This window comes from Fopius arisanus, unplaced genomic scaffold (genome assembly GCF_000806365.1).
Source record: "Fopius arisanus strain USDA-PBARC FA_bdor unplaced genomic scaffold, ASM80636v1 scaffold00085, whole genome shotgun sequence".
NCBI lineage: Eukaryota > Metazoa > Arthropoda > Insecta > Hymenoptera > Braconidae > Fopius > Fopius arisanus.
The window spans coordinates 229,050-252,709 of record NW_011887824.1 but is presented as its reverse complement, the minus strand read 5'-3'; the positions used below and the strand labels follow the sequence as shown (position 1 = coordinate 252,709).

The 23,660-nt window shown below is 33.2% G+C and overlaps 4 protein-coding genes across 4 annotated transcripts; 2 read left to right on the top strand and 2 right to left on the bottom strand.

Moving 5' to 3' along the window:
* Positions 1-1,385: 1,385 nt before the first annotated feature.
* Positions 1,386-5,677, bottom strand: LOC105270349 (uncharacterized). The gene is made up of 5 exons (XM_011311223.1): positions 4,109-5,677; positions 3,768-4,031; positions 3,580-3,706; positions 3,313-3,468; positions 1,386-1,610 (listed from the first exon to the last, which is right to left on the bottom strand). The coding sequence occupies exons 1-5, from the start codon at positions 5,591-5,593 to the stop codon at positions 1,492-1,494; spliced, it is 2,151 nt and encodes a 716-aa protein (XP_011309525.1). The 5' UTR covers positions 5,594-5,677; the 3' UTR covers positions 1,386-1,491.
* A 660-nt stretch (positions 5,678-6,337) lies between these two features.
* LOC105270335 (protein takeout) lies at positions 6,338-9,323 on the top strand. The gene is made up of 3 exons (XM_011311196.1): positions 6,338-6,459; positions 6,673-6,913; positions 8,788-9,323. The coding sequence occupies exons 1-3, from the start codon at positions 6,387-6,389 to the stop codon at positions 9,227-9,229; spliced, it is 756 nt and encodes a 251-aa protein (XP_011309498.1). The 5' UTR covers positions 6,338-6,386; the 3' UTR covers positions 9,230-9,323.
* LOC105270336 (peptidoglycan recognition protein 3) lies at positions 9,320-13,072 on the bottom strand. Its single transcript, XM_011311197.1, has 3 exons — positions 12,998-13,072; positions 10,499-10,659; positions 9,320-10,429 (listed from the first exon to the last, which is right to left on the bottom strand). Exons 1-3 carry the CDS (start codon positions 13,020-13,022, stop codon positions 10,226-10,228), a joined length of 390 nt encoding a protein of 129 aa, XP_011309499.1. The 5' UTR covers positions 13,023-13,072; the 3' UTR covers positions 9,320-10,225.
* Positions 13,073-16,365: 3,293 nt separating this feature from the next.
* Positions 16,366-23,658, top strand: LOC105270332 (protein takeout). Its single transcript, XM_011311193.1, has 4 exons — positions 16,366-16,673; positions 19,256-19,348; positions 20,615-20,896; positions 22,730-23,658. The coding sequence occupies exons 1-4, from the start codon at positions 16,556-16,558 to the stop codon at positions 23,032-23,034; spliced, it is 798 nt and encodes a 265-aa protein (XP_011309495.1). The 5' UTR covers positions 16,366-16,555; the 3' UTR covers positions 23,035-23,658.
* The last annotated feature ends 2 nt before the right edge of the window (positions 23,659-23,660 follow it).

Here is a 23,660-nt window from a genome sequence, read left to right as displayed (position 1 = left end):
CTATGAGGTCATAAAAAAATAATCCTAAAAATGAAGGGTCATTCTTAAGTTCTAAACTTCAAATTAAAGTTGCCTTTTTACGGTGAGGGGAAAGATTAATGCAAACTACACATGATTTTGAGAGAACTCCGTGGAGACTTGAGGGTGTAATTTTCTGCTAGATTTATTCATCGTTTTAGTTTTAAAAAAATGTTGAAAGTTGCACGTCTGGCTTTTTCGATGCTCCATTTTATTCTATGCTCAATTTTACTTCACGTCTCATTTTACAAGATAATATCCTTGAATTCTCAATGAAATTCTACTAATCAGTTGAAATAATTAAAATTCAAATAACTAGTTTCCGAAATGTTCAACGCATTTAAAATTTCATCATGTTCAATATCCAATTTTCGTAGTCACTTTTAAAATTAAAACTGCCCTTGAAATACGCATTATACCTCGGCACTTCCCTACATAAAAAATTACATTATACATGCACAAAATCTTCCACAAGATTTTTTTTTAAATGGGTCACTTAATTATTATTCTCATCTGTCGCCTCATGAGCAAGGAGTCACGCGAGTCGCGCGCTAACTTTTCTCCTAATATGAATTCTCTAAGATTGTCAATTCTGACTAGTGTAATTGGTAAAGGTGGAACTTATCTTCAATAATGAAAAAAACGGCCTTCTTAGGTCCGACAATATCCAAACAGTAAAAAAAATTAATTAGATTAAATGGAAGTTCTTCATCCGTGTCTAAAAGAACTGAACCGAAATTAGTCGTTTTTCGCCTATTTATTCAGCCGGAAATTTTCATGATCTTTTCAATGTCACAGGTAGTAACGCTCATTCTCTTCAAGTTCTCGAACAACAAAAAATTGTCCCTGATTTGACAACAATACTCGTTATTTTCCATTTATTTTTGGCAAGTAGCAAAAGGAATAGAATCAAACAGAATGGAATCATCAGAGCAAAGCCATTGCATAATTCAACAATTAATCAATAGTAATCTCGATGGCGAAAAAAAGAATAGAAGTTCCTGTCATAAGTGAACTCGTCCCGTTGCTGTCATAATGCCTTTCCTGTCTTCTTACATAATTTTCGCACGTCGTACCGGAACGGGTCACAGTTAGTCTAATAATCGTTTTACATTTTATATTCAAACATTTTATAATAGAAAATGGGCAGTCACATGTTGCACTGCAAACCAGTTGCCTTCGATAATCGACGAATTGAATTTATGTATTGATACTTTCGTTGAAGGTATTTGAAATATTTTAGAAGTCAATGAACTTCATAAATAATTTGAATACCACATCAATCCAAAGATCTTTTTATTATTTCATGTTTCCACTCTCCTCATTAGTTATAATGAAAAAAACTATTAGTAAGTATGTAAATTATTTTCGAAAAATTATAAAATTCATTCGAATTGCTGGGTTTATAAGCAAATAAATAATTGAATTGACTGAATGGAGAAATAAGACATGAAGTGACATTAATGCGTGACATTATTCCGGTAATTCTCTGTACAATTTATAAATAATGGAGTCTGAAGTTTTATCGGTAAGTGCTTTGGTAGCCAAGTCATCAGCCAACATTGCTGCCACTGCTTCGGCGGCTACTAAACCTGCAAAATCAATTGGACATGCTGTAATCAACAAATAATGATTGCTTCGGATTTACAAAACGAGATATCATAATAGCATGTGTCATAATCTCAAACGCGTCTCGTTGATTCCATAATGGTTACGTAACTGGTACGTTGTGTGACACATATAGTGTATGATCAATAATTCAACAATTTTACTCTCAAATCACTTCCTTCATTGTAAAATATTCTATAATCTAGGGAAGATAGTGCCACTTTCCTAATTACCTTTTGGAACCTTTCATTTACTGTGTCAAAAAGATATTTATAAATATTTCCTTTTTTAGTTTGGGATGCAAATAGCGTTTATTACGATAATGTACCGATTAAGCAATAAAATTATACCTGTTGGAGGGTTTAGAAATTTGTGGAAAAGTACTTTCAATTATTCAATTATTCGATGGTATATATTGAGTGAGTACTTTTAATTATAATTAGTGGTATTACTGGTAAATATCGATCAATTAGCGATATCTCGCCATTTGTTGGTGAAGTAAATGAATCACTTAAATACCAGTAATTGCAACTTCGATGTCTTTCAATTGAAATTGATCGACAGATTTCTTAAATTTGCGTTGACACTTCATAATTAATACAATAATTATTTGAATATTTTATTTTTAATTTAAAAAATGGAAATTCTTCGATCTTTCCATGAAACTGTGTTCAAAGATAAACTTTACAATTTTTTAATTCGATGTTTTAAATGCTTCCTAACAGTTTAAAATCAAGCCTATAGGGTAAAATAAAACTGGATTGAAAATTACAAGTATAGAATTCTAAAGAAAAAAGAATCCAAAAGATATCTTCGTTAAATAGTCCCCACTAGGAAAAAAAGTTTCTCTTTGCTTCCGAATGGAAGCTTAGGATATTGTATTTGCTCAATTTTTTGATCACCTAATTTCAATTGACAGTTGTTCAGAATATTATGGAACGTGAAAAAATTATGTTTTTGCGTTATGTCTGTGTGGTTGTGTTGGAAATGCGAAATTTTGAAGAGTCCTTTTTAGAAAATTTAACATAAATACGATAAAATTTGTCGCCAAAAATGTGAACGCCGAACTTATGATAGCTACATGATGTACGTTTACTTGGTCGCACCGTTTCAGCTCAATCGCTCCAGTAGTTGCCAAAATATAGCAACTTTCTTAAATTTTGTTTGGCCTCAGTATTTTAAAAAAGACTGGACCTATTTCAATTTTTTTGGTTTCAAATTACTCGTTTTCAGTGGGCCCTATCCATGCCACTCAAAATATTTACATTTGTTTACACGAAATTTCGAGATATCGCCGTTTTTCGGTATTATCATCAAAAACTTTGTGAACGCGATAAATTATCAAAAAATAAACATACTAAGTTGAAATTTTGTACACTTGTAGCTCTCATGCGATAAAAGGTTCGTGTTGTGGGTGGGCGCAATTGACCAAGCCATTCCAGAGATATTACACCTTTGGTGTGAATGTATTGGAATATTGAATATCTCATGAATCGTGGAACGGATTACTATTTATTTTGTTCTTGAAATGTTCGTCTCAGTAGGCACGATATCGAATTGTTCTTTCTAAATTAAGTAAATTCCTTGACAAAAATATGTTTTTTCTCACCGTATTTACCAAAAACTTACCGTGATATGGGATTAATGCATCTAAAATTTTATGGTTAATTTCTCACGAGAAAATACCTTGTTTCAAGATTTCCTCAACAGGTCCTTTTTCATCCATCCCTTCAAGATTAACATTTTGATGAGCAGCTTCAAGTTTGGCTCTAGCAGTTCTCACAATCATTCTATTATCCCCGGTCTTCTTCAGCTCAACAGTAAAATCACCAATGAGCTCAGCTAATAAAAGAAACGGATAAAAATTCAATACCTCTCCTCCATTATAACAAAACAATACCTAAAAATAGAATTTCCAGGTAGAGAGAGGTAGAAAAAATACGGTTAACTCACTAAAGTTTCCATCAAGTCGTCCATCTCCTCGTAAAACTTGTTCCTCCACTTTGCCCATCAGAACATATCCTGCCTTAACTCGCATTGAGGGCACTCGTATCTTCACCACTAGGTGTATAATGTCATCCTGCGATATAAAGTTAATGTAAACACACGGTAACCTAATTACCCAAAATTACACAGCTTACTTCATCATCCTTTTCCTCGTGTGCTCGTTTCAATCTTCTACTTTCGATTGCACTGGAATTACTATTATCATCACTAGGATAGTGATAAATTATCTCCATTCCCTCCTCAAAGTATCCTTCCTTCTCTTGATGACTCTTAGCGTATCTGATTAAATCCTCGATTCTCCTCGTCTCCTCCGCCAGTCTGATCCTATCGTTTTTCTTCAGTAATGACTCACCTTCAGTGAAATTGTGAATTATGAATCTTCTGTGACTCTCAAGATCCTAACAAATGCAAAATCAATACCAATTATTGCGATTATTATTACTATTTTAATTGAGTGTAATTAATTGATATTCACCCTCACAGCATCTTCAAAACTGTAAACAGTCGTGTCAGTGGTACTGTCAATCCTCAAGTTTCCGAAATGTCTCATTCTATTTTTCTCATTTTTGTTACGATTGCCATTGTCAATATAGATAATATCAATATAACCTGACTGATTCTCCAGTTTTTCAGAGAACTGCTGATTCCTATCTGCTTCGCCAAATCTACCGTGAGAATTATCCGCAGGCAATCTAGCATCAATGGGACCATTACTTCCTGCATACCTGACTCGAGCTGTATTTCCCCCTCCAGTACTGAATTTTCCCCTTGTCTCAGTGTATTTCGACTGAGCACCGAAGTTTTCTCTATTTCGATTTTCAAATTCATCTGAATTGAATCGTTGAGAGTTGCCAGGCCTCCGATAGATGCAACCGAATTGAGATTCCGAGCAGTCTGCATTGTCAGCGTCACTTTTTGGTTGGTTCTGATTAGAATAACGCGCTGGTTGCACCCTGGAGGTCTTAACTCCAGCATGTTGGTTGAAAGACTGATCATCATAACTCTGTTGATTGCTCTGGGGCCTTGAATATTGTCCTTGAAGACGAATTGTCTCAGAATATTCTCTCTGACTGTCCGGAGTTCCAGAAAACCGCTGATAATATCTCGTCTCCTCCGCATGTTGTCTCTGAGTGTTGTGGTCCTCGGCCGTAGTCCGCTGACTGCTTTGATAGGGTTGACGAATCTGATACTGCGAGTCACGTCTCTGATTATCCTGACTCTCATAGTACTTCTGTTGCTGTGAACTTCTGAGATTTCCAAATTGAGGGTTCTCATTTCTGTCATGAACAGATTCTCTTTGGGTCTGATAATCTTGATTGTTTTTCTGCCTCTGATTCTGATTTTGGTAAGTCCCTGAAGGATAATATACCGGATGCGACTGGTAATTTCGTCGTCCTTGAATCGGAGCTCGAGATTCATCAGCATAAATGCGGATCTGTGAGAATTGCTGACTACTTTCGCTACCGTCTCCGTTGGCTCTTCTGAATTCATTTCCTCTGAACCTATTGTTATCGATGCGTCGATCGGCATCACTCTCATCGATCGGTTTGACTTTCAATTCTTCAGAGTCCGGAATCCTTGGTGCTTTGCCAGCTGTGTGGAATCTGTACCTGATGGCATTCAATTTCCCAGCTTCGGAGTAGCTGACATAACCAGATTCGTACTCACTCAAATGACTTTTGGCACTTCCTCTACCGATGTGCACACTCTCGATTGTGGATTCGTTCAAACCGGTGATCTCCACATCACTCAGAATCATTCGATACGACACGTGTCCTTGAGATTGATCGACTTTCACGAGTGGCACGAGGAGAGGATCCAGTGGACCCGTCTCTGATAAACTTCCATTCAATAATTTGGACCAGAGGATCTGTGATGAGTCCAGGAGATCGTCACCACCTGATACCTGTGAACTTACTAAACTACCAAGGAGCAAAATCTTGATAACAATCCACTCCATATTTACTTGCTATTTGCTACTATAACTGCAATAATTCTCAAAGATTCGAGTTCATAACCAAATCAATAGCTTTCTCTGCTTTCTCTGTACTGCCAGATGAAGAGGGGCTGATAGATAATCACGAGGATGATCACTATGATGATCAGGATTGTCAAGGAACATGAAAGCACAATGCACATCAAATCAATTCACATTTTATTGGAGGAGAGTCAAGTTAAATCGGTTGTCTTATGTACCGACGAATGAAATCAACTGAATAACTTAATCTGAATGGATCGGGGCTTTTATAGTGGAATTAATAGTGAAGCAGTACGTAAAAAGGATTTATAAACTGGGCCATGGACCGTATTAGTTGGTATTGTTGGTGGCTTGCGAATAATGTCCATCTCAAGTGTCTGCCATGAATTTTTCACATCATTTATAGACGTGTATGGGGGGCAAGGTTTGATGGTGACATTGAGGACAGGTTGATGCCACTCGATCGCATGATCATTAAGGATTAAATTCATTTACCTAGTTCGCTAATTTCAGGTGCCGTTTCAAGTTGTCGATGATTTCTCATGTTTAAAAATCATTGTTGTTTTATTCTGAGCGTTGAATTTTTATTACTCAAATTAAAGTGGAAATTGTGAAATTATGAGACGATTACCAAAGTTATTTTCCAAATATCAGCGGATTTAGTGTGTCACATGGGGCAAATATTTAAGTCAGCGATTTTTACACTCGACTTTTCGCTGTTTTGTAATTTCGCGTGAGGAAAATTTGGTCAGTTTGCTTTCACTAACCAGTCAACATGCGTCGGATTATCATCACACTTTATCTGTATGGAATTGTGTTAGATGGAAAATGTTGGACCGAAGAATTACGTGAGTAATTGAATTATAAAAGAGTTGTGTAATCAGATTTTTGTAATTAGAATAGCGTGTTATGCCGTCACCGGCTGTAAATGGTTTGCCATATGAGTCAGATACGCAGCTGGTCTAGATGCAACAATCTAGGCGATGCTATTTGTAGCGTAAGAATTTTTCTTTAGATTATTTACTGAACTAATTTGTTACACGTCATTACAATCGAGATAGCATCATTCCTCAAAATATGCCGGAGGAGTGATCCAAATTTGAATGAGTGCATCAAACGCAGTGTGGATCACCTAAGGCCTTATCTCCAGACTGGAATACCTGCTTTCAATATTCCTCCGTGTGAACCACTTCATGTACCTGAGATAGCAATTAGTCAAGCGGCAGGACCTGTATCAATCAGCTCTTCTTATTCCAATATTCAAATTGGAGGTGGATCAGATTTCAATTTGAAGAGTGTTAAGTAAGTGATTACTTTTCTGAAAAATAGCTGTAATGAGCCTTTATTACTAATTCTTATTTATTTAATGGATTGAATATTTTTTTTTAGAGAATTTTAATCATTTATACACGGAGAAAAAAATTTTCTTTAGCCAATAGAATTAACTAACCACCAGTAAATGTGGCAATCACTATGTTAATACTCCCATAAGACTTACTAATGCTAAATATATTTTCTTATGATTAGTAAATATTACTAACTAAAGAAAATTTTCTCAGCATAAGTGGAGCAAAATGCTATGATTGATTCAGTTTAATTACGATGTTTCCAATTACAGAGATTATCAGATTAACGGCGGAAATTACGAGATTCGGAATCATAACTTATGTTTCACTTTTTTTTTAAGTATTGCCATGAATGCATTTAGTTCATTACCCAATTGTACACTGCAATAGTGAAGGAGGATGAGTATATCTCACTTGGAATCACTTATCGTTAATTTGATCTAAACGAAGATAAACCGAGAAATTTTTAGAAAAATAGTTTTTATAGAGCGACAACCGAACTAAAAAAAAATTTATATAAAAATTTCGATATCTCTCTTCGTTTAGACTAATTTCGGTTTTAATAATTGAAGCTAAAACAAATGCATTTATCCCTTTTTTTTAGAATAATCGGTCTTTCTATTTTTTGAGGTATTATATAAACGATTACTTAAAATTAAATATCCGACAAGATTCTCCCTGAATCATCCGCAAGTCTTCATGGATGAAAAAAAAGAATTTATGTACGACCTAGTCATATACTTGCATTCGTATTATTTGGTTGTTTGTTTGTTTTGCTTTCGTCATCTCCAAACCTGGGTCACGACCGTGGTCTCATTTTTTGAAAGCATTTTGCTTGATCGATCAAAACTGTCTGAATCAGATAATAATAAATCACTTTGAAACGTTATGATGGTATGAATGAAACATCAGCGGAAAAACATTTCTACCTAGATACCAATCACTTTTTTCCTTTCAAAAACATATTTCAGCTTCAAAAATGTTTCTATATTCTTGAATTGTTTTTTATTCTTCATTTCTTGAATATTGGAAAAAAATTATCATTTAAATTTAATTACTCGTTACAATTAAAATTTCAATAGCGAATTTACGAATCTTAAACATTCCTTTGGAATGGAAAACATAGAACTAGAAATTAGATGACAATAATTTTTCGGCAGTTTTGCCATTTTTTTAACTGCAGATAATTTACAATATTCTTGTAACAATTTAGTAGAGATTGAGGAGAGCCGGAACGTTTGCGGAAAAGCATTTTTAATTCATTTCTTTTCACCAAAAAATATTGGACATAGCCTAAAAGTAGCCCAGTATTTTTTCCGAATTTAATTTTTTTTCCATTTATACTGTTGTTTTCTTTCTCGTTTTTTCTTCGACATTGTCAGAAAATACGCCATCTAATCTGAATGACTCATTTTTCGCTTCTGTCGCTGAAATTCCTTATATCGGAATTGAACATTTTTTAATTTGATTTCTGACTTAATTTGAATTCGATTTGTGCCTAATGAAGGTATGCGGTGTTCGTATCTGAATTTGCAATTGAGAAATTTCCTCCTAGTTGGCAAAGTGCACAGCGCATAACTGAGCCAAGACCCAGGTTCGAATCCGGGCTGGGACTATTGAGATTTTTTCTTTCAAAATTCTTACTTGATTTAAATCAGTTAAGAATCCTGTAAAAACTGAAATGTTGAATAATGAGTTTTAACCATCGGTTTTTTCTATTTTTCATTTCGCTCTACCCCTAATATAAATACTAAAATCATTTCGAAATCTTAAAAATTAACGTAATTGATTCACCGCTTTGGTACTAAATTATTGCATAATTTGTTTCAGAATCGACACGGATAAAGATCGAATTCGTTTGAAACTCTACATTCCTCGATTAACGATGTTATCAGACTACAAAATGATTGGAAAAATTCTGATGTTGCCCATCACTGGTCACGGACGAGCACGGGGAAATTACTCCGATATCGATGCAATTGTGACAATCCAGGGCGAACGTTATGCAGATCGCCAAACCGAAAAAACCCACTTCAGAGTGGTCGACTTCTATTGTGATTTTGAAGTCGGCCATGCCACTATTCATCTGGACAATCTCTTCAACGGTGATGAAACCCTCGCTGACGCCATGAATCTCTTCCTCAATGACAACTGGAAGACAGTAGCTGCTGAGATCAAACCAGTCCTTGAAGAAACAGTTTCCAAATTATTCAAAAATTTTTCAAACAAAATTTACTCAAAGTATCCACTCGATGTACTTCTACCCCCTTAAGTCATGCCTAAATTGGTGTTGATTGAAAAAATTATAAAATGGGCAATGTCAAAACATCAAATTTTCAACTCTCAATTAGGTGATTTTCTCATTTTTATGATTTTTTCATAGCCAATTTGATAAATTTACAACAAAATTGAACAACTTTGAATAATAAAATTATATAGTGTTTGAAGGATATCTTTTGAACGATTCGAAGGTTCATCTGCAATAAGATTGTTTTCATATTCCAGCTGGCCAACTCTGATTATGCCATTCAATTAAAATGAGGTAGCATATAAACAGATTTTGAAGATAACAATCAGAGTTCAATTTGAAATCAAAGTTAATCTCCGGGGTAACATTGCAGTTGAATATTTTATTTTTTCATAACAATTACTCCAAATTAGAATAATGGAACATCATACAAGAAAATTATGACTTAATCTACAATCTTCGGTTAATAATTTGGCAAAACAATGTAATGGCCTAATCCCTTATATTCCTCGAAATAAGAATTTATATTAAACATAATCTGTAATAAATTGATAATTTATTATGTTGGGTTGCGTGTCGATCGTTAATCCAATGATTAAGATGTGCGTTTCAGTTTTTAGGTTCTTCGAATTGGAAAATGAGTTCCACATTAACCCAATCATTATTACTATGGACTAAAATTGGACTGTCCTCGTCAACTTCTTTACTGTCCTACTCCACTCCAATCACTTGCGGACTAGGAGAGTCATGAGCACCTAATTCCAGGCCCCCCATGAATTTATAGTTCTCCCTGATTTTTCCATTTTCAACACAAAATGCGAGCAGATTCTTGAGGTTTTCGTAGGCATTGAAAGTCACGTTGGTTAATCGCTCGAAAATCATTACAAGAAATGTTTTTCGACTTCAATTACATTGTGAAATTAGAAATTTCATTGTATGGGTGTCTGAATTTAATTCACAAACAATCCGGTAAATACCTCATAAATTTTTCATCAAATTTCAATGTTTTTCGTGTCTCGCTTAAACCAGTAAGTGTTCATCAAAAACTGTCTGAAATTGGTTGGTGTAACTTACCTTTGCCATGAAGGTGATTCCCAGACTTACTTCGCCGAAATTGTAGGTATGTGGAGCTGCGACTGTCGCTATTACAAAATTGACTGGAATGCCCAATTTCTCAATGAACTTGTAGTCATACTCAAAGCTTTCCCCCTCAGTCCTTAATTTCTGCAACGAGTTTTTAATTTTTAATATTATGAAACACATAACATTATGCACATAAACAACATCAATTACCTGCATATCAACCAATGTTTTTCTGCAGTTCTTTGTCGAGTTGCAACTCCAACTGCCAGTATTGTGAATTATCACAATTTCTGGTGGATTCACTTTGAATGGTCTTGTATCATTCGTCTCATTCGCACCCCAATCTTTTCTATTCGTAATATTCATAGAAACTATGACAGACAATTAAGTTATAACTTAAAATTATTATTTATGTGTGTATCAACCTAATCTGAATGTATATTCAGAAAATAAATGATGAGTAATTGTTACATCAAGGAGTTGAATCAAACATACAGTCCTACCTAACAATTTCAGTTAGCTCACGGAAAATATTTAAAGAAACATATTAATGATTAGTGGTTTGATAAAATTTGCTTCTGAAAATTAATAATTATTAAACACCATGTGAATTCACGGATAAAATTTCTTTCATGTTGTCAAATTTGGAAAATTCGGAATTTCACAGCACGGACTAACTCTTGCCTCCGATATACTATTCAATTGATTACTCGTCTTTTTGACATAACACATGGAAAATCATAAAAGTTCGATTTTTCGCTTCATATGCACGCGAGCGTGCTGATGGAATTTACGTTGTGAAAAAGAAAATTTTATCGTCCAAAACTTCAAGTGCGTCGTATAATGATGCCTTGACTCACGAAGTTTCAAGGTGATGTGAACATTTTTCTGCGTTTTTTGTGGACTTTTACAAATAATTACAAATAATTACAAAAACTGTAGAAAAAATGCATGAGAATGTTCGCACAATTTTGAAACTTCACGAGCCATTCAATAATGACAAGACGCGAAAACATTATATTTTTGAACATCAATTCCACCGATAATTTGCCAAAAAAAATAAAAAACGTGAATTTTGGCTACATATGGGTGTGGAACATCCTTAAGGATCTTTAGTTGTTCAAATGAGCAACCGCTTCGGAAAATAAAATTTAAAAAATCGTATAAGTCATTTACGATATAATTTTTTCTATTAATTTACAAGCCTCATGGCATACTTTTCAGCTCAAATTATGAAGAATTATAAAAAATAAATAAATAAATTATGGAAACATATGACGTATGACTGACTATATAACGCTCGAGATTTGACCGTGCAACACCGCATTTAACGAGTTACTCCACGGTCACTGTTTCATCGCCGTCTAGTTCGTCGACATTGTTCAGCTGTAAGAGCAACGTTGTCAATATTTTACAATCTTAATGACGGCAATTTTTTTCAGATCTTTTAAAAAATCAATCACAAATTTCTCGCTTATTATACCGGGTATCATAATTATCTTCACCAGCGATATATTTTATATATTCATATATTTGTCTGGTTCTCAGGTTATTGTCATTGTTGCTCTTTAATGAACGCCGTATATTCCATATTCAATCGAAAACCTATTGAATAACCCTCAGATTGACATCTGAAACATTCTATTCTGATTATTTTTCATTAAGATCTGATGCCTTTAGGCACAAATTGTATTTTCGAGTTTTACTTGAAAATTTCACTTTGGCTGAATTTTTCTGTCTTTTTAATTCAGATAGAAAAGTACTCATTCAAAACCATTCAGACCATTCATTCCTTAAGTTGTCACGTGTTGGATATGATTCAGTTGAATTTTCATGAAATAATTGAACGTTGCTTTCCATCTCTCATAGGTTATTCTACCTTTAGACTTGGCCAATATGGCTTTATTATATACCATTTTGAAGATCGCAAAGAGATGATCCCGCATCCTACTTATTGTATTCACTTTGAATAGTTATGAGTGACTTTGTTTCAAATTTTTATATGTCACAAGTTTTAAATTTGTCATTTTTTGAATGGTCTGTACTAATCTACAGTTCTTCGACTCAATTACTAACTGGAATATTATATCAGCTGTGGAGCGGATTAAAAACCTTTGAATTGCATGCAGAATCCTTCAATTTGAGCCGTTTTTCACGAAGTTATGGGATTTTTTTTAAGAAAAATTGATTTTTTCTTGTTTATTCAAGAAATTAACTTCCACATTTTGAAGCGCATCATTTGTTCTTTTAGATGTGAATATGTTGGATATGATCCAATTGAATTTTCATTGAATTATTGAATATTATTTTCCTTCTGAGCGTAGTGTCACACTCCAAATTTCGAAGTTTGTATTGCTTATGAGACCTTTGAAGAAAACTAAGGTGCTTTTGTCGTTCACCATGTTTAAGAATTAAAAAACGATTTAAATATCAATTTCACGCAGCCTGGTCGGCGCGCGCGAAGCGCGTATCCTTAAAACTATCATAATCAGTTTTTTTCTCAAACGTTTGAGCTTGTAAATTACCCGTTACTTTGATTGTAGTACACGCTGTTACAACTCTCTCATAAACGGATAGACGACATGTTGCTGTGAGTGGTTTTCAGAAATTAATTTCTCGTTGGGCGCCCCGAATATGAGGGTGGAAATTTTCATTAACGTATAGCTCAGATATAGCAGGATAATATAGGAAAAAATCAGAATGACGTACAGTGATCAAGGTTTTGGGTAAGCATCCTTAATTATCAGAGCTGGATCCCCATCCTCTTGTAGCGCTCGGCACGTCCTCCTACTTGAATGAAAGGGGATATAGCCGTGAAAGGAATAGTATCCTCTTGTAGATCTGCCAGTCAACTCCATCTGTAACAGAAAGCCAGGACTTGGAAGTAAAAATATAGACGAAAAACCCCAAATGATATCGCGTTATCGTTTAATAACAACGAAGAAATTCCCTTTACCGATTATTGTAATGCGCAGTAGATTCCATACATGCGTTGAAATCCTCGAATTGTGCAGCAAGAATACAGTTGAAGACATTTTTTTTCTCCAATTCTCTGAAAAAAGAATGACAAAGCATACATACCATAATGCTTACTACGCTGAATTATCGGCGAAATGGGATACATGTTGATAAGAATATCGTCACAATAACAAACAAGCAGTTGGCCTCTTTGCCAGGAGACATTTAACCATTACTTTATGCATCAGTTTTTTTTTCTAATTTTCCGTTTCTAAAATACAATTGGTAGTACGCTTCCGACTGGATCCATAGCTATTCCGACAACGATTTCTTCGAAAAAAAATGATAATAGATTTTAAATGAATCATCTGACCCAGTCCATTTTCATTAGGAAACATCAATAGGATACCACAATGGTCATAAGAGGGAACTTTCTGCTGAATTTCCAGGTGAATTTTCAAAAATCAGAGAGCGCGTAAAACGAATTTTTAACACAAAAACTGAAATATCTTGAAAACTTTGTGGGAAGACATAGATATATATATATATATATCCTGACTGATCCATATAGAGCACACTGAGACGAACATTTGAAGAAAGAGAAAAAATCGGTTGGATAATTGCTGAGATATTTGTAAAAAACTTTTCAGAAACCATTACCGACATTGCGTAAACTAGTCCACCGATTGGGCTGAAATCTAACACAGATCAAGATCGCATTAGTCCCCCTGAATTGACCGAAGTTTAGATTTTTGGAATCAATTTATTTGTCTATTCTTCACATTTTCTAAAAGTTGCCCATCAGTTGGCCATTCGCGCAGACACGCAGATGACCTTCAAACTTCGTATTATTACGTTTCAGATCGTTCCACGTCATTTCTGGGCAAAATTATGAAATCGAAAAATCGAACGATTGCAGTGCTTCCATTTGGAAGCAAACAACGGAAAAATGTCCAATAACCTGCAATTTTTATACGGACAGGTATACATATTTTCATAGCTCTCGAATCCGTTGAGTGGTTCAGGAAATATTCAAGGAAATATACTCGTTCAAAAGGTGTAATATGTCTGGAACTGCTCAACCGATAGCGCCCATCCAAACTACCGACCTTTAATATTATAAGATCTACAAGTGTACAACATTTTAGCTCACTATCTCTATTTTTTATTGATTTATCATATTCACAATGTTTATGATGATAAAAACTAAAAACGGCGATATCACGAAATTTTATCGATTGATATAGATAGGACCCACTGAAACGAGTATATTGAAAAAAAATAGAAATCCTTGCAGTAGTTTTTGATCTATTCAGCAAAAACGAAATTTACAAAAGTCGCTATATCTCAGGAACTACTGGACCAATCAAGCTGAAATGGCGCGTTAAAGTTAATCATAGGTATCATAAGTTTAAAAATCAGATTTTTACCTACGAATGTTCCTGTATTTATGTTGAATTTTCTTCAAATTAATCATCAAAATTTCGAATGGCATGATCTAAAAACATCATTTTTTCGCGATTCAGAACATTCTGGATAACTTACAATTGAAATTAGAGAATTGAAAGATCGTTCAAATACAAAGCTTCCATTCGGAAGCAAAAACTATAAATTTCAAGATAATATGAGATTTTTGTGTATTTGAAGCTGAGAAAATAACTTTGAATTCTAAAAGATTCAATGAATGATTAACCAGAGACTTTTATATTGAGCTAATCTGGAATTTATTAAAAGAAAAACCTTCAAATATTACAAGAATATTCATTGCTTACGCATTTAGTCGCCTTTTGTTAAACTACACTCTTGTCTTTTAGGGACAATTATCTGATTTCGGAAAAAGGTATCATCTTTTTATTCACTAACTTCCACCCCAAGAAATGGAGCGAAATAATGCCTATTTTTCCTGCAGTACGAATTAATAAATTACTGTATTCAAGAATTGCGCAAATATATTCTCCCACATCTACATGTGTGACATACGATATATTCTGATACATCATGATTTCTGAGAACAAAAAAAAAAATCCTCTCGGCAATTATCAGTCAATACCTCAGGTATCTTCATTACTGCGAATCTTCCCGCATTGCAAATTACTCTGACATAATTACAGAAATCTAAAATGGATAAATTACACTGAACGGAGATAATTCTTTCATAGTTACACCTAGTTTCTCAATATCTGCCCTTTGCATTCCCGTCACGCTATAAAAATAAAACTTGCGAAGAGGAAACTAGTAAAAAAAAATATGAAAATGAAAAAAACGAATATTACATTATCCTGAACACGCGCACGGAAATTCAGCTTTGTTTAAGAACAGACCGGAGTAGTTTTGCAATGTCTGCATAGATCAACATAATTCTTTTCTTTATGTTTCTTCCCAACAGTTTGAGGTCAAAGATTTTCTTGAAAATTTTTCGAACTTGAGAAAAACAATTCCGGTGATTTTCTAACCGAAAGTCGTATAAATTTTTCGTATTACTTTCCAACGAAATGTCACATCCTCACGTTTTTAATTATATTTTTTAATATTAATTCTAACAACTTTGTTTATAAAGAAAACTAATTATTAATATTTCAATGTTTTCATCAGCTTGGACCGTATGTGCTGCAGTACATTAATTAGTAAGCAGTAGTAACAGGAAAGTCGCGATTTCGGTTCTCCATTTCATTTGACTCGTTAATCCACTTCAAAAGAAAAAGAAAAAAAATCTACAAAAACCAGTTTTACAGAATCAATCATTGATAAATTTACATTAGACAATAACCTGTGCTACCATTCTTTTCCTCATTATTAAACAACAATTTTGGAATTATTTTTTAGATTGTGCACGTGCCACAAATGTAATTCACAAATAATTGCGAAGACGATTTAATGGGAATAAAATGGTACAACGTAACCTCGTGACATAATAATATTTTGGCACAGCCGGGGAGTCTTCCATAAATTACACACGTATATTATTCACAGCTGGCGAAAAAAAAATCTGAAATGTTGGGTAAAATGGCGAGATAGAGATGCTAGATGTTATTTTGTATCCCAAGAGTCCTCACCCTGTGGAGAAGGGGAACGCGCATATAAGACTGAATATGAAGGGGAACTGTCTTTAGTTTACCAAACACAAAAGCAAGAGTTACTAATAACTACTTTGAATATTTTTCATAGGATTAGACATTAAAATTATGATACAGTTGGAATAAATCAGTGGATATTCGATAGAAACTCCAATTATTCTGATATCAATTTTAGTGATAAAAACTCAGGATTGGGATCTCTTCTGATTGTCAACAGCCACTGGATTGTGTTAAAATGATTGTAGTGGGTGTAATTATGCTCCTGGGATTCCCCTGGGGTACACTCTCTCAAGATGTGACAGTTGTGGAGGCACCTAAAAATCCTGGTGACAATGAGCCGGACTTTGTCACTCGTAAGGTTCATTTCATTAAAAATCATCGATTCAATAGTGAATTTGACAATGGAATTAGTTCCATTTATTTTACTCGATCGTTTTTTTTTTTTATCCTGTAAATTTTTAAAAATAAAAGCGTTTGCTGTAACTCTTTGTTTACGAAAAAATATGCTTAAATCCATGGATCAAATTATGAAAGCAGCATCAAAGAAATATACTAATCAGCTAATTAATTAATTAATCAATTTGTTGATTTTAAACCCGTTGAATACGTAAATAAATGAGAGAATGCTTTTGGAGATTTTTTCAAATTAAATAACTCACAATTTGATACCGATATTTCTATGAATCATTCAATTCAATTCAATTAGTTCGATTATTAATAAAATTTAACTTGATATAAAAAATTATTTTCAAATGGAAAACATTTTAAATGAAAATGCTGTTCTCTCTTTTTCATTGGAAGTCAGACACATCTAACATAAATATTCGTCATCGGAAATGGTCGAAAACAATCATCAACAATTATTATCATCATTGAAGTGTCTAGTGGCGTTATTAGTGTCATTTGATAATGGAATTGTAGTGAGTGAAGAGTAAACAATAAGAGAATGGATAGAATAATAATGAAAAAAAAATGAAGAGCAATTGAGTTGCGCTTCCTCTGGTTTTTGTAAAAAATGAAAAATCCTGAAGAATTGTTCACCTAATGAAAGATATAAAAAATATAAAAAATATAGCAGTAGCCGGCATAATGGCACAAATGGCGTAACTCGTTGTGGCGTGGCGAAGGTTATGTCAGACTTTTTATTGCGTAATTTAAAGGTAAAACTGTGGGTTTGAGCTGGGGATTCGCTGGAGAAAGTGAGTTTAGTTGGGAGCAGGGATAAAGCCACTCGGTGATCAGAAACTCGTGTGCAAACTAATACATTCAAACTCAAACCCTTGTTTCGCCTCTCACGCTGATGATCGGCTTTGAGTGAAAGCGTCGAGTCACTTTAAATTTTCCGAATTTTTCCTCTACCAAATTACCAGATTTTTTTTTCATTCAAGCTCTTCTGTGCTCTTATAAATTTGGGGAAAAAATTAGATCTTATCAGGATTGCCTAAAATAAATTCCGCAAAATATTGAAATTTCGCATATATTATGGGGATTTTTTTATTCTTCACAATTGCGTTACACTTTTGCGTTATGCTTCCATATATTTTGAGCTGTGAATTGTCGAGTAGAATTAAAGACTTTTTGCTGGTATTTTGTTATTTTTCCTGTTTTTCTGAGATTTATCGAAAACTATCGATCGGCTTGGGGTATAAAAATATAGCATTTATCCATTACATCATGATTGACTCTTTGATAAAGTTTCAACCCGATACACTAATTTTTATAACTTTTCACTAAAATTTAATAAAAAATCAATAAATTTTAGTGAAAAGTTATGAAAATTGGTGTCTCGAGATGAAACTTTGTGAAAGGATAAATCATGATGTAACGGACAAACGCTATATTTTCATATCCCAATCCGATCGATAGTTTTCAATAAATCTCAGAAAAATAGGAAAAATGACAAAATACCGGCAGAACATCCCCAAATGTCCAATATTTGAAAACAAATCGCATCGAGTCAGCATGATCTAAAATCCATTTTGCGAAATATTGATATGTTTCGTGAATTGAGAAATTTTTCATTGTTCAAAATAATTCTATCCATCTTTGAATTTTTCACTAGATCACCTGAAAAAAGTTCGATAAAGATCATTTTCCATTATCTAAAATTAATTTCTTGTAAAGTATTCACAGTTTTTCAGATATTTCTTTTTGATAAATTAACAATAGAACCTGTCTAGACAGATCATTTCTTACGAGGTGTCGAGTAAATCTCAAATATAATAATTCAAATTGGAATGTTTACTTGCAACGGAAATTGGTATTTGTACATAAAATCGTCCGTTAAATTATAATTTTTCAATATTTTTTCTTTGAAAAGCTAGAACTGTTAATGCATTTTAAGAAAGTACGACGGGAGATTCTTTTTTGCTGTTTGCAAACAAAACATTAAAAAATTCATAAATTAATTATAGTTATTTTCCCTTCTTTTTACATTCCGTTATTCATTAAATATATACCGTTGTTTACTCTCTGATCTATACTTTTATATTGCATTCTTTCAAGGAGTCGTAAATTTGCTATACATACATATATATATATATATATATAATGACGGCAGATAATAAAGAAATTGTTGAATAATGTTTTCATCCAAACGCAAGAATTTTTTAAGGTCTACTGCAACCTGCGATCGGATAATCATGAAAATAAACTCTTGATTCGCGTGGAAATAATTTTATTTGATTGGCAGCGAAGGGTAGAATAATTAAATTAATAAGGGATTTGTTTTCTTCAATTGTTTATAATAATAAGAAAGTGAAAGCAATCATTATTGCGTAAATATTGCCCGGAAGCAGGAAAATCCCGAGAAACGGAAATCCTCATAACAATGTTAATTCGATAATTTTCATCGTTGAAAATGGGGCAATTGTTCTTTTTTAAATTACAAGGAAGTTGTCAAAGTTATTTATTCTAATTTTTTCGATATTTTCAGCCGAGTACATTTTGCCCTGCGGTAGGAGTGATCCGGCGCTTGATACATGCATACAAAAGTCTTTTAATCACTTGAAGCCGTATCTTATCAAAGGTAAAGATAATTACTAAAATTGCCATTATCAATTCATTCATAAAATGACAAATCAAGTCGAACAAATTTCACTTCGAAATCATTTCTACATCAATATCTTGAAGGCATAAGAAAATTATCAGTGAATTTTCTGGTATGCAATTAAGAAAAAGATTTTTACTGCAAATCACCAACTCAACAATGAGTCATTGTAAAAGTAACAATAGACTCAACAAATTTATTCCACTCTATACCATCATTATTTCATTACAAACAACTCGCTAGTGTTTATTGTAACTTTTTATTTACCCTTCGGACTCATTAATTAAAACAAATGAATACAATTTTTTCAAATGTTTTTTTGTGATTTATCACACATTTAAATAAAGATATAGTGGTTGATTATTATTTTTTGGAAAATATTCATTTAGATTGCTACCGATATTTGAGATAGATTTTAATTACAAAAAGTTGTTATTAATGATTCTGTTATATCTTGATGATTAGAATATATTCAATTTATTGATGAAATTGTAAAAGCGATCAGTCAAATTACCTGGGAAATGAGTGTTTGATAAATATTCCGAAGGGATAAGAAAGTTTGGAAGACAGATGAAAATTTATAAAGTTCTTCTCTTGTATAAGTAAATAAAACAAAGATTGGATATGACTTTGCATATTTTCTCCAGAAATAAATCAGTGAACCTTGAGAATATTTATCAGATTTTGGGAAGTAAGACTAGTCACTTTTGAACTCATGACGTCATTGCTGTGAGAAAAACAATTTGCGACCATGTGAAAGTCCCATGAAATCATCAAAACACCTGTCGTCTTTTAAAATGATCTCTAAGATCAGTTTAAACTCACTTGATATTCACGACAAAAATTCAACTTTTTTAATCATTTTTTCTATGCGAAGGATAAATAAAAAATGGCCTAAATAGAACGCATTGTCGTTTCAATAATTAAAAAACATTCATTGAGAATTGCAAAACTCAAAATTCGTTTACCGATTTCTAATGCGACTCAGTAAATGAGAGTGGTGACGTCATAATTTTTATTGGGAAATTCGGAAAAAATTCCGGTCGATTGCCGTGAAATTTTCCACCGCCATCATATATTTCCTTTCGAAATAAGGAAAGACATAGGCATTAGACATAGATATAGATATAGCCATTTTTTGTCGAATATTTCAATTTTCTGACTCCTATCTTTTTTCAGCTTATGTCAGATTATTGAAATCATATATTTATCGTTGTACTGATATAAAGGTGGATTATTTTTAAGGTATCCCAGAACTGGAACTCCCGCCCATCGAGCCCTTGACAATCCCTCAATTAGGAATGGAAAACGGTCAAGGTGCTGTTCGAGTGAGTGCCTTGTTCTCAAATATCACAGCAATTGGACCGGGAAATTACACAGTTGGACGGGTCCGGGTAGACCTGAGGAATCTGCGACTTGATCTGCATCTTGCCATTCCCAAAATTGAACTTCAAGGACACTACGTGGTCGCCGGAAATGTCCTTCTATTTCCAATCCAAAGTCAGGGTGACTTCTGGGCATTGTTCGGTTAGTTGCATTTCTGTTGAAATATTCAAGATATCCATAATAATAAAAAAATTACTTCGGAGGAGGAGTTTGAAGTGGGAAAAGAATAAATAAATAATAGAACGCAATTAATTGAATACATAATACGGGTAAATAAGTACTCGTTGCTTATAAATGAAGGCATTGTAATTGACAAAAATTAAGTTTTCATTATTTGTACTACATGACTCATTCACATCGTACATAATCTTATGGAACTGCTAAGCAAAAAGCAGTTCTTTCATTTGCATAAAATCTCCTAGAATGATTAAAATGAGTATCGAACAGTCCATCACCATCTCGATTGTTATGATGATTTCACCATTATAAAATTATTTTTTATGGAAAATTATAAAGTATTGAAAATAAGTGACACAATAATCGAACATCGAAGATAAGATTGAATCGAAATACTCTACTGGGTCATGAACACTGTTCAGATGATAAGATTTGCGAATTGCGAAGTGGATGAATGTATTTCGCAAATATTTACCGATTTTTGAAACCAGAGAACGACTAAATAAATCGTATTTAAATTAAATAAATAGTTTATTAAAACCTAATAAACTACTTATTTGATTCAAATGAAGTTTATTTAATCGAAATAAAGTATTTTCTATGTGCATTTCTAGTGCAGCATCTTAGCTCCAGTTGACGATATTATACATAGTGTTATTTTAACCTTTGAAGATTTAAAATTCATTTTTGTTTTTAAATCATTGGAAAATGCGTAAAAAAGTTTTAACAAAATTTAGGCGAAATTATATAAAAAAGGTAAAAAATTTAATTTTTACAGGACTTTTTAATGAATAATTTATTGACAATCAATTTTCCGAGGGATTTACCAATTCGAATTACCTATTTGTATGGCGCGAAAGTTCAAAACAAATAATATTCATTAAAAAATACAAATTAAATAACACGGGTATCCATATTTTTTTTTGATTTAGCTAACAGAATTTTAATGCAACGGCAGAAAATTTATCTGGCAATCGGGCCTTCCATAAAATTTTTCAAATCTTTCTTAAGCATTCGCAATATTGTGACCTGTATGAGTCTGAATTGTATAAATTTGACTTTATCACGATGAATGATAACAGAAAAAGGGACTAGAAAAACTAATCATAAAATACGGGATTCACACGCGTAAATTACGGGGTGAGTAACTTCAATTGCGACATTCCACTTCATAAATTAGGAAACCGAGAGATAAAAACGGTGAATTATGATATAAAAAATTAAAATCAAGGGGTTCAAACTCATAAATTACTAGGTCCGAGCCTTTTAATCTCATAATTCACGTTTAGATTTTTTTCGGTATCTTTCAGTTTTCGTATCAATCAATTATTCATGTTTTCAATTGAGAATATATTTATGAATGTCTCAAATTAATATAATTGAGATTTTTATATCAGGTAAATACGTGACTGCAATTTACGTTTTTAAGAACATAGTTTTCGAATGAAAAATTGCCAAGTACTTTCTGGAAGTTATATTTTATCATTAACTTGTAACCTTTGTGAAATAATGACGAGTAAACTACAGTTGACTGATCAGGAATAGACCTAAACCATTACATTATTGATTTCTGAGACATGAGTGATTTCAGACTGATTTCACATGATTTTTTAAAATCCTTGATTACAAATGACTTCAAATGATTTCGAAAACTTCTTCCCCCGATTTGAGGATTTCAAATGATCTTATGTCATTTCAGTTCAGAGTGACACAGTGATTTGATCAATAAATAACACCTCGGCCTAAATATTAAAAATAATTTCAAAATAAAAACTCTATGATGAATTGTTGAAATAGGTGATGTAGAGGCGATTGCTCGAGTCCAAGGTGTCGAAGAATTACGTGACGGTGTACGTTACATGAGAATACATCGTCTTCTCGTCGACTTCAGCTTGGGTCGTGCACGTTTTCGGGTGGTTGATCAACTCAATGGTAACAATGTAATTGGACAAGCAATGAATCAATTTTTGAATCAAAATGCAAAGGAAATCATTGAGGAAATGAGACCAGCAGCAAGTGCCAGTATTGCAAAACATTTTATGTCGTTTTTAAACACGGCATTTACCAAAGTACCACTCAAGGTTTGGCTACAAGACACGTGAATTTCCAACGTCTTTCATCTTTTATTGTTCTCATAAATTTAATCCAACTGTAGATTTATAGCTAGTATATTCTTCGTAAGTCTGTGAATATCCGTATTTTGTTACATTTTCCGTTGTATTACTTATTGTACTTAATTAGTTTTAAATTCTAGTACACGATTTCCCAGTTTGTACAAAATGAATTATCACTTGAATCGTTTTTTGAAGTAATAAATGTCGAAATTTTGTATTACAAATAAACAATTAAAAACAGCATTGATGCTTTAATTTCATTACGAAATAGCAATTGAAGCATCGCACGCACATTTTATTTGACCGCAGGCAGTGAAAGTATCCAACAATTTTCGTGTTTCTATTCTATTCTTCGATTCTAGATGTCTATTGCGTTGTTTCCATTGCAGCGAAAAATTATTTCCAATATTTCTTTTGCACAAGTTTTACCTCACCATAAAATAAGTTGGTTAAATTAAGATTGTTTTTTCATTATTTTCATTATGTAATGTGCGATAAATGATGCGACATGTGATAGTCTTTTCATTCATCGCACTTTTGGCAAATTCGAGAAAGAAAGTGGTTGACAAGATGTATTAACTCGAGTCAAATATAAACGAAGTGATAAATGAATG

Bases quoted from the DNA above. Each gene is read 5' to 3' on its own strand.
- LOC105270332 (XM_011311193.1), top strand. From the start codon at position 16,556: ATGATTGTAGTGGGTGTAATTATGCTCCTGGGATTCCCCTGGGGTACA. The intron at 16,674-19,255 runs GTAAGGTTCATT...CGATATTTTCAG, and splicing joins TGAGCCGGACTTTGTCACTC to CCGAGTACATTTTGCCCTGC. The intron at 19,349-20,614 runs GTAAAGATAATT...ATTATTTTTAAG, and splicing joins GAAGCCGTATCTTATCAAAG to GTATCCCAGAACTGGAACTC.
- LOC105270336 (XM_011311197.1), bottom strand. From the start codon at position 13,022: ATGCTTACCCAAAACCTTGATCACT. The intron at 10,660-12,997 runs GTACGTCATTCT...TGTCTGTCATAG, and splicing joins TACCCAAAACCTTGATCACT to TTTCTATGAATATTACGAAT. The intron at 10,430-10,498 runs GTAATTGATGTT...AACTCGTTGCAG, and splicing joins AAACATTGGTTGATATGCAG to AAATTAAGGACTGAGGGGGA.
- LOC105270349 (XM_011311223.1), bottom strand. From the start codon at position 5,593: ATGGAGTGGATTGTTATCAAGATTTTGCTCCTTGGTAGTTTAGTAAGT. The intron at 3,707-3,767 runs GTAAGCTGTGTA...TTTATATCGCAG, and splicing joins ACGAGGAAAAGGATGATGAA to GATGACATTATACACCTAGT. The intron at 3,469-3,579 runs GTGAGTTAACCG...TTCTTTTATTAG, and splicing joins ACGACTTGATGGAAACTTTA to CTGAGCTCATTGGTGATTTT.
- LOC105270335 (XM_011311196.1), top strand. From the start codon at position 6,387: ATGCGTCGGATTATCATCACACTTTATCTGTATGGAATTGTGTTAGAT. The intron at 6,460-6,672 runs GTGAGTAATTGA...CAATCGAGATAG, and splicing joins ATGTTGGACCGAAGAATTAC to CATCATTCCTCAAAATATGC. The intron at 6,914-8,787 runs GTAAGTGATTAC...AATTTGTTTCAG, and splicing joins TTCAATTTGAAGAGTGTTAA to AATCGACACGGATAAAGATC.